General features: G+C 40.6%; 1 protein-coding gene across 1 annotated transcript; it reads right to left on the reverse strand.

The window, feature by feature from the left end:
• Positions 1 to 515: 515 nt before the first annotated feature.
• LOC120230308 (keratin-associated protein 13-1-like) lies at positions 516 to 1,004 on the reverse strand. The gene has a single exon (XM_039229877.1). It carries the CDS (start codon positions 996 to 998, stop codon positions 516 to 518), a length of 483 nt encoding a protein of 160 aa, XP_039085808.1. The 5' UTR covers positions 999 to 1,004.
• Positions 1,005 to 11,334: the final 10,330 nt, after the last annotated feature.

An 11,334-nucleotide genomic window follows, 5' to 3' on the forward strand; every position in this document is an offset into this window, starting at 1 on the left:
TGATTATAAACAGAAGGGTTGAGAATAACCTCTAGTCCAAGCTGTGATTCCACTTGCCAAAAATTCCTGGGAATAGCAATGTGTTGTTAGAGAATCCTGCCTACCAGGGAGCCTATTTCTTAAGTTAAACGTTTCTTTTTAGACAAAGCAACAACAACATTGGGTTTGAAATTCCCAATGGGAACCTTTTTTTTTTTTAATTAATGTTGACTAGTGATCCAATATCAAATTACATGAGTTTATTTGAAGGAAAAGATGGACCGCTTGGTCCATTTTTAACAAAAGAAGTAAGAGGGAAAATAGAAGAAAATAGAAGGAAAAAAGAATGGGTATTCTATGAGATAAATGATTTCATAATAATAGAATTTTTATTTAATTATCAATTTTCTAGGTAGTAGAACATAGCTTCTAGCCAGAGAGTAGCCAAGATTGACTTTGAGAGACAGTGAGGTCCAGGCCCAGAATCCTTAACAAGTTGATTGGCAGCAGAAGCCAGATGGACAAGCTGGTTGGCACTAAGAAGTTTGGCAGCTCCCAGAAGCCAGGTAGGTAGGGCGGCAGAGGCTGGATCCACAGCTCAGGGAAGGGAAGCCAGAGACTCCATAACCCTGGGCTCTGAAGCCCCGGGATCCACAGCCCAGGGAGTCAGAACTTCTAGGTCCATACCCCAGGCAGTAGCTTCTGAGGGACTCACAGTCCAGAGATCCAGTGTAAGTTGACCTGCAGGGACTGCAGAGCGTGGAGGTCCTCGGGCGGTAGCAGGACGCGTGGCAGGGGCTGGACACCACGCAGGACGTCCGGCAGCTGGTGGGCTCGCAGCAGGTGTCCTGACAGCTGCCGTAGATGGGGGCTCCCAGCTGGCAGGCGCTGGGAGAGCAGAGGTCCGTGCAGTAGACCAGGTTGCTGGGGTAGGAGGAACCACAGGAGGAGCTTGGGTAGCGCAGGTAACCCCCAAGGGAGCGGGAGGAGAAGTTTCCAGAGCAGCAGCTGTAGGACATGCTGATGGGAGATGTGAGTCCAACCGAGCGATAGTGAGAAGATACTGTGATATCTGCCAGGCATGTTTATGTACGTATATATACCGTCACTGCACTGGATGTGATGCAGACCCTCCCCATTCTTGCGCTTGTCTTGTCATGAAAATTACTAATTAACCTAGACTATAATTATAACAACACATTCATGTGTTCTTAACTGCTGTTTAATTATTCCAATTTATAGAAGGCACTCCTCGCTTTTTTTTTTTTTTTTCCCTGGAAGTAAGGTGTGGATTGCCTTCAAAGATATCTGTCATGATGCAGATAGTGCCCTCCCCTCTTCGTGAGCTTGACTATGGGGATTTTGAGCAGGAATGCATAACTTGTCACCACCAATGCACTCCTAACCACCATCCACATCTCCCTCCCAAGTATTTATGTATGTTTTATTGAGCACTTACCAGTCTAAAATGTTGAAAATTGTGGCATCATCTAATCCTTGCAACAGCCTTACGAGATAGGAATTATCACCAATTTAGTGACCTACGTGTGCCTGTCTTCAAAGCCAGCAGGAACCACAATGGTATGCTAACAACCTGAGAAGTTTGTCTTTTCCACTTCAAGTATCACGGGAGCAATGAATGCTCACGTGAAATAATAACATTTCAGTGTGATAACATTTGCATTTTATCCCATGAACCTCCGAATGAAGTCTTACCCCTTTTATGAAACCCCCACATTCCGCCACTGAAGGAACAACTTCTTAATTATTTTAGTTATTTTGCATATTTTTGTATGAAAAGTCACCATGGAAATGGTTGTTTCAAACTCCTTCTATTTGTCCACTCATTTAGCTTATCATCGACAAGCACCTCATGTTTTATCCAGTATGGAATTATTGGATTCTTTTTCCATGTGAGGAAGAGAATTCTTTGGCAAACACTTAGACTATCACTGAGAATAATTGCTAAAAACTGATATACCTTGAGTGACTTGACTACCGATGAAGTGCATTTGCAAAAACTTGAATTTTAATAGTGTGCTAACCTTTGCCAACTCAGTTGGGAGTGAGAAATGAGACACCTCGGAGAGTGATTCATTTCATTCCCCGCTGAGCTTCTCTTTTGCTCATCGTTCTAGAAAGACAAAGAAGCATAAAACTTATCTTCATACTAAGTAGTTAAAATCATCCTTATGACTATAAAAAAATCAATGGTTTAAAGAAAAGTCCTGGAATTAGAGCTGCCTTTTTTTTCTTCCCCACTGATGATAATATCCAGCTTCTGCCTGCAAGAATCTTTTAGAAATTGGAAACAAAAAGCTATTTATGCAATTTGATCTTTTCTGTTTGTTTTGCGGGTGATTTTTTTTTCTAATCTCCTATAGTATTTGCTTATCGGGCACCAACGGAATAGTTTGCTCGTTGTTTTGCTTACAAATTTCTGCCAAATGTCGTGCTCACTTCTCCAAATCCTTTTCATTCCTTAAAGGCAAAATCAAATTCCTCCTATCTGACAGGTGTTCATCTCAGCTAAGCTTTGACTCTTCTGACATCAGAGTCTTAGTATGTTATAAGCTATCCATTTGGTGCACGTTGGTGGGCGCATGCGCATACACACACACACACACACACACACACACACACACACACAGATAGAGGAAGAATTGCAAGGGATACTTTTTGATATGGGTCATGAATTTGAGTAAGACATCAATCTTTTGAATTTGCAAAACAGCCACACACAGGGGAAGTCCTTAGGGTCAGTAACAGGTCTTAGTCTTCTTTGACCCAGCCACTGGAACATGGTGAAGTTCCTTATTTTCCTTATCAGCTGAAGGAAAATATCAAATCATTAACGTTCTATTTTTATACTTATCCCAAATAAATATATGCATGTGAACTAATTGGTTTTTTTTTTCTTTTAAAACTTGTCTTCGTGAAACTACTAAGTGAAATAAATCTCTTTCGTGACTGAATATGATCCTCAAGTACAAATTCAGTGCATGAAGTGACCCTAGATATCTGTCCCCTAACCCCACTTTACACAAGACTGGCCTTGGGGCCTTGATCAATTATTTTTTTCTGTTTCAAACTGCTTCATTCTCATCCATCCATTCTAATGGTTCTGCTTTCTCAGCCTTATGATAAGGTCAGCTTTTCTCCCATCAAAAAATGTCAAATAGGGTCATTTCCTTCATGATGATATAGCTCTTCTATTTTTTTTTAAAGATAGAATTTTCTACGAAATTGTGCCTTTGTCAATTTGTCAATTATCTTCTTATTCTCTTTTCAATGGCCGTAATTTCTCTATTTGGCTTACTGTTCTTCTGAAATCTCCCTGACGTGGTCTGCAGTGGCTCTGTGCTGCTGAATGCAAAGGACTTTTTGGGGGGATCTTATATGAACTTTTAATCACATGCAACACAAGTGACCTATATGTCCTTCATCTTGAAACATGTTCATCTATGTAGTTCCATAACATTACACGCCTCATTTCTATGATTCTCTGTAACCTTAGTTGGGTTCCTGTACATCATGGTTCCTCAGGCTTGGTGCTCACCTCTTGACATATTTTCCCTAAACAGAAGGCACTTCCCCTTCATGGCTTAAAATACTATCCATATTCTGTGACATTCAAATATATATTTCCATATACACCTTTTTTATTTTTAATTCTAGGCTTAGATATCCAATTACTTACTAGACATTTCAATTTGGAGGTTCCATAAGGGTGTCAAACTCTCATGTGTATGAGATTGAACTTTTGCTCTTCCCTACAGAGAATAAAATATTTCTCTCTTATCTGGGTAAGCAGCATCCATCTAGTTGCTTAATGCAGAATTAGAATCCTTAGAATCCTTCCTGTATATGCAGTCCATCCCCCAAGCGGCCCATTCTGTCTTCCAAACTCACCATAAATCCATCTAGTCCTCTTACTGCCTACCTTTTAGTCTAGGGTTTCTCATTCTCATCATCAGTGACATTTTCGGATGTGTCATTCTTAGCTGTGGGGACTGTCCTGTGCATCATAAGGTATTTGGCATTACTCTCGGCCTTCATCCACTAGATGCCAGTAGCACTCCTCTTCCCCTCAGCACACACACACATACACACACACACACACACTATGACAATGAAAAATGTCTCCAAAAATTGCATGGGGGAGAAAGCAGTCCGGGAAAGAACCCCTGCCCTAGCTCAAGGCAGTCTCCTTTCTTGGTGGGTTGTGAAAAAGTTCCAACATGGCCCGCCTCACCTTCAGAAAACGTCTCTTCACATCTTTTCTCCCTATCCCTGCCTGATAAGTCTTAAGATGAAAAGCTGGTCATATCGCTCTCCTGATTAAAACTTTCCCATTGTTTTCTAATACATGTGCGCTAAAATACAAATTGTCTACATGATTTGCGAGGCTGCATAGTCGTGTCCCTGCCCACGGCTCTAACTTCATTTTCACACTGTATCCTTTCCCTTTCGCACCATTAAACTCTCTCCAGCTTTTTCTTAACACAAGTACACACTATTTTCTCTGCCTGCATGCTCTTCCTTCACCTGGATAATTAAGATAATTAAGCTTTTCCTCACTTTATAAACACTGGATCCCAGGATAAGTTAGGCTTTCCTGGTATGATATCTATTACCTTTGTACTTAATTCTCTCGTCTTTATAATATACATTGTTAAACTGCCCTGTAAGCTAGAGCAGTGCTACTGAAAACAGCTAGTCCATGGATTTTGTTACTGTCTGGCATGAGGTAAATGGTGTATGCCAACAGGTAAATCAATGCATCACTTCCTTCATTAAGAACATTAAGAAGTCTTGCATGATTAAAATTGTTGGCTTCACTAAATCATAGGTTTGGTAACATCACTGATTTACCCTGGTCGATGACTCACTCTTTGAGTGGCACATCTCTGACTATAATCTCTGGTTGGGGGGCTGGGGGTGAGAGAAGCAGGCAATAATTCTACTTTCTTGTTCAACACTGAATCCTTAGCTCAAGAACAGTCAAAGTTGGATACTAGTTTTTCTTTTTTAAAAAATGTTTATTTATTTTGAGAGACAGACAGAGCACAAGCAGGAGAGGAGTAGACAGAGAAGGAGATACAGAATCCAAAGCAGGAACCAGGCTCCAAGCTGTCAGCACAGAGCCTGACATGGGACTCGAACTTGCAAACTGTGAGATCATGACCTGAGCCGAAGTCAGAAGCTTAATTGACTGAGCCACCCAGGTGCCCCTGTATAGTTGCTTTTCAGTAACTACTTCCCTAATGGACAAATTAAGAGATGGATGGTTTTATCACCACCCAAATATCTCCTATGTCATTTCATCTGTAGACCTCCGAACTTTCCCTTGTTCCACATATGCCCCTGGATGGTTTACAAAAACAGCAAAACCAGTAGAAACTTAATTGCCTTCGTAAACAGAGTTTCCTGGCCCAGACCTGCTTCTATGTCTTTGCACCCACCTAAATATTATTACACCATCTACTCAATGCTGAAAATGGGATGCCTGGGGGATATCTAGGACCCTCTCCCCCTTCCTCACTTCCCATCTCCAATCTCAGATCAGCATATCTTGCCAATTTTTATTCCGGAAACAGAACACTTTTCTTTCCTCTCATTCTGTGTCTCAGGTGTTCTTCCTTTGTGACCACAGGGGGTCCTCAGTGTGCCCCCAAGCCTCTGGGCCGACTTATCTCAACTCTTATCCTGTGCATTATTCTGAATGTTCTTTCTAAAAGTCCACGATGGCCTCTGCAAACTCGAATTTAATTTTCTAAGTATTTTACGCAAGTCATCCTATGATCTAACCCCCAATTATCTCCCACCTGATATCTCTATGTCCTAATTTTATCTTCAAAAGATAGCACATTTCTCCAGCTCAGTTTAAGGGCTAAAGGCAGAGGAGTTAGTCGGGCAAGGGGTCTTGTTTCAAGAAGCTCAGCATCAACAAAGAATGTCAGATGAGAGGAGATGAAAGATGAAGCTGGAGACAGACAGGAGCCAAATTACAAGGGGTTCTGTAGGCCATGGTAGGGATTTGCACATTCTTCAAAGGTCCCGAAATCTCTGAAAATCAAAACTTCTTTGGAACCAGTTTGGTGGTGAAAGACGGCACAGTATATATTCTCTTTAGATGGAATCACATGGCTCAAACTAATGGAAACCATGCATATTATTTTTTTCCCCTTCTTAGTGTGAATATCTTATGTCATGCCTCAGAAATAATCAATATGTTTGATTATAGGGCATTGCCTTAGATAGTAGCTGGGGTATTATATAATATATGGCTAATTCATCCCATTATCTTTCTGAAATCTGAAAACACTATATTCCAAAGGGCATCTGTCCTCATTGATTTAGACAAGGAAATATGAATCTGGAGCATTGAGAAACCATCTGTAGGTTATAAACATAGATAAAACTAGATCAGATTTGCCTCCTACAAAGCTGATTCTGGCTGCATGTGAAGAATGGGTCAGAGGATCTCCTAGGAGTAAGAATGGGCCCCCAGACTCAGACCATGGCAGTATGATTCAATAGTCTATATTCTTAACTACAGTGCTTGGCTGCCTCCCATAAAAATGATTAAAGCCTAGGAACATGTAGAATGAGATGAGAAGGAGCCTATGTGGCACCCTGAGAAACTCTTACATTTAAAGAATTTGCCAAGAGGAGCCCACAAAAGATGGGAGTTAATAGCCAGTGAAGTAAAATGAAAATCAGGAGTGTAACAAACAAAATTAATGTAAAGGTGTGTTACAAATAGAGGAAGTAGTAAAAAAAAGTATCGAATGTTGGAGAAAGGTGAAATTAGGTAGGTGTTTCCTCTGGATTATCAACATCTCATGATCAGAGACTACATACATTTATTTGTTTGTTTGTTTTGTTTTGTTTGTTTGCTTTAATTTGGAAATGACCACAATTTCTTTTTCTTTTTTTTTAATGTTTTTTTTTTAAATTTATTTCTAGGAGAGAGAGAGAGAGACAGCATGAGCAGGAGAGGGTCAGAGAGAAAGGGAGTCACAGACTGAAACAGGCTCCAGGCTCTGAGCTGGAGAGTCTGGCAGTCAGCACAGAGCCCGACGCGGGGCTCGAACCCACAAACCGTGAGATCATGACCTAAGCGAAAGTAGGACGCTTAACCGACTATGCCACCCAGGCGCCCCCAATGACCACAATTTCAACAGTGCCTGCCTGACACGTAGTAGATATTTTAAAAATAATCACAGCATTTGCAAACTGGCAATAAGAACTAAATAATAAAGAATATTATTCAGATCATCAATTTTAAAAAATCAAATAAATGCTATGAAAAATTGAAAAAAAAAATCACAGCAAATTTTTAAAAAAATTTTTAACGTTTACTTATTTTTGAGAGAGAGAGAGACATACACACACAGAGAAAGAAAGACAGAGAGCAAGCAGGGAGGGGCAGAGGAGAAGGAGACACAGAATCCGAAGCAGGCTCCAGGCTCTTAGCTCGATGCAGGGCTTGAACGCAGAAACTGTGAGATCGTGACCCGAGCCAAAGTCAGATGCTTAACTGACCAAGTCCCCCAGGTGCTTCTCACAGCTGAATTTTAGAGTTCTTACTGTGTGCAAAGGAATCTGTGTACATTATTTCATTTAATCTTTAAAAGAGATCTGTGAGGTAGGTACTCTTATTGTCTTCACTGAGAGGCCCAGAGAGATTAAGCATGAGGCCCAAAGTCATGTGGCTAGTGAGCAGTAGAACCGATATTTGAATCTGGTTTGAATTTGGAACCCATGCCCTTAACCACTGTCCTGTCCTGCCTCTCCAAGGGACAAAAGACCACACATTTGCAGACCACAGGGGCCTCTTGAGCCTCAAATTCAGTTCTATCTTCTTGGATGTCAAAAAGAAAGGGAAACAGTACATAGTACTAATGTCCTCACATCTTCCATGTCTTTGCTGAAGGATCACTGTGTTTTGGTTTTTTGTTTTGTTGTGTTGTGAGTATCCTCGACACGGAATGTTACATTACTTTCAGGCATACAACATAGTGATTCCGTAACTCCATGCATTATGCTCTGCCCACTGCAAGTGAAGCTTCCTTACAAATGGGCTGTCCCTACTGACTTTATAAGATCAGCAACCAAAGCTATCCATATAGTATTTAGTAGTATAAGGAAGTACAACTCCAGGGGGCCAATAACTCTTAAAAAAATCAAAGGAAAACATGAATATGTTAAAAATCCATAAAAGTTTAGCTTAGTAGACAGAAACATATCTGTCTGCACATTATAGTAGAAAAGAATATAAAATAACTTATCATTTCTTTTTTTAAGGTTTATTTACTTTTGAGAAAGCGAGCATGAGCAGGGGAAGGGCAGAGAGCCGGAGACAGAAGATCCGAAGCAGGTTCTGCACACTGAAGGTAGTGAGCTAATGCAGGGCTGGAACTCAGGAACTGTGAGATCATGACCTGAGCCGAAGTCAGGTGCTCAGCCAACTGAGGTACCCCCAAATTTATTTTATATACTCTTAATATCTGGCATAAAATTACAAGGTACTTCCCCAACTTTGACTATCCTTTGATTGCGGAATGATGACAGAACATGTATCTTTGAGAGAATCTAAATAGTTGGTGGTCGGTCAATTTCTGAAGTGAGGGGTTGCAGCAAATGAATATAATGCAAAGCAACATTTCCTATAGGAATGTGAAGAGGCAAAAGCCAGTCCTATGGGCTAGTCTGTATTCAGCTGTAGAGAAGTAGTTTTCACAGCAGAAGCTGGGATGACAATTCAGGCTTTGGGAATTACAAGATCTACAATTTAAAGAATGGAAGGCATTGAAGTCATAGTGTCTGGCAAATGGATGGCTCCTGGCTGCTGACGGGCTTCTAGAAACTCTCTTGACAATCACTACAGAAAGGCCTATCAAGGAGGAGATCGGGAGAACAGAGATCAGTGGATAGACACAGTAGCTGGGGTAAGAGAGGCCACAAGATAAGACTAGGTAGACCAGGAATTCTGTGAGAGGAAGAGAAGGTTCCAACCCAGCAGCTGTAACCTATTATCACTTTATGTAATTCATTTGTTCTCCATGTCAGAGAGTGTCTGAATGCTCCCTGTTGGCTTGGAGGGCTTGTGTGCTTGCCTTGTGGGTGAGACGTTCTTGACAGCCAACTTCAATATCTTACAATTTATATAAGAGCATCTCCTTAGTGTGTTGTCTAATTTAAAACAACTAGGTCAACACTATTAAAAAATATGCTTGCTTGTATTCTGTAGGTAAAAGCCAGCTTACCGTTTTGCCTTGGATTTCAGGCAATTGTTGTATACTTGGAACAGCTGGTCACCATTCCTGGTTTAATTTGTGACTCAGAAGGGCCATTTACCGGATGCTGAGGTACAGCTCTTCTCTTTCCTCCCTGCTTGTGGCATCATATTTTGTTGTGATTTTTTCTCAGTCATTCCCAATGTGGTTTGCCATATAATAAAGTGTGTACTTAGGTTCAGTAGCAACTAATATGTGTGGGAGAAATGGTTCATAAGAGGTAAAGATCATTCCATGATCATGATACTTCATGACAATCAAATGTGTTTTATGGAAAAATAATTCTGCTCGGCTCTCTTTACCAGCTGGACGAATATGGAATGTCTCATTTAGGTGGACTTAAATTATATCAGCCAAGAAATTGAAAATTTCAGCCCAAATACTTTTAAAAGGTAATCTACCATCAAATTTATAGCATGTAAATTTTTAATGGCCCTTTAGGGGCTGTGTTTATAAGCAGTAAAGCAAATACCAAATTATTTTTTTCAAGCACATTGAAACTTGTGGAAAAATAAATATTTCCAAAGCAATGTTACAGATAACTCTTTTGCATGTTATGTGAGGGTGGATATTACATCTAAAAGGCCCTGATTAACCTTGATAGAGGAATGTGGTGGCTTGAAGGCCAGACAAGCTCTGGTGAAGACCAGGAGTCAAAGGCAAAGAGATAAGGCTGCCCCATGTTGGGCTCTGTGCTGACAGCTCAGAGTCAGGAGGCAGCTTCAGAGTCTGTCTCCCTCTTTCTGTGCCCCTCCTCCACTTGTGCTGTGTGTGTGTGTGTGTGTGTGTGCGCACGCGCGCGCCTGTTTCTGTCTCTGCCTCTCTCTCAAATATAAACAAACATTTAAAAAAAACTTAGGGGCACCTAGGTGGCTCAGTTGGTTAAGCATCCGACTTCAGCTCAGGTCATGATTTCACGGTTCATGAATTGGAGCCCCACTTTGGGCTCTGTGCTGACAGCTCGGAGCTTGGACCCTGCTTCGGATTCTGTGTCTCCTTCTCTTTCTGCCCCTTCTCTGTTCACACCCTGTCTCTCTCAAAAAATAAATGAACATGAAAAAATTTTAAGTAAAAAATTTAAAAATCAATGAATAGAAAAAACATTATAAGGAAATTCTGAACTAGGTTGACCCAAGATAAAGTGTGTGTGTGTGTGTGTGTGTGTGTGTGTGTAGTATATATACTATAAAGTATTGGACTAAAATACATTTCTGATGTTTGGGAGGGGATAGAGCACACTATTATGTACTTTAGTGGATATTTAAAATGCTTAGGACTTGAGTGTATAAGTGTTTGGTTTTAGGACATATAAAAGAATGTGGTGTTTATGGCTCATGCAACCAGAGAGTTAGGCCTAGGGACCCCTGTGCATTTATTTTTTGGACATAAGTTCTATACACTTATAATCTAATAAAAGTTCACATTTATAGAGTGCTTTCTATATTCAAGCAACTCTTTTAGTTGCTTTGGATAGCTTATCATCCGTTCCTCATCATAAACCTGTGATATAAATACTATCATTATCTCTCTTTTACATTAAAGGAAATTGAATTTTTGAGCGGTCCTACAGCATGTACAAGACAAATAGCTAATGAATGTGAGAGTCATGGATTCAAATACACATGGTGTTTTCCTCAGGAGTCACATGCTTGGATAGCTTAAATGGGTTCCCTCTCACAGCAGACAGACTAATGCACAAGTTAAAAAAAAAGTGTGATTAAATGCTCAAATATTCTAAGAAATGACTCTGAAGCACAAAACCTCAGAAGATCTTCTAGGTAGAAAAACCAAAGTAGGGATCCCGACTGTGGTGTTCTGATAATTGAGCAATCCCATTGGTTGGAGGGTGGCTTGGAGGCCCAGACACAGTTTGGGATGTCACTTGGTTAACAGACCAGAGAGCCCTGATTTCTCTGTACCCACTCAGTACCTACTACTAGAAGGAGTTATCCTAATTCTAATTGCATTTGGAGAAGAAGGAGTTTCTGGTACTAATCGAGTCATGGCTTACAAACAGGTCTCACCATTCAGGAGTCAAATGCCCCATAAT

The sequence above is a fragment of the Hyaena hyaena genome, unplaced genomic scaffold (assembly GCF_003009895.1).
Source record: "Hyaena hyaena isolate Hyena2069 unplaced genomic scaffold, ASM300989v1 scaffold_2, whole genome shotgun sequence".
Lineage (NCBI taxonomy): Eukaryota > Metazoa > Chordata > Mammalia > Carnivora > Hyaenidae > Hyaena > Hyaena hyaena.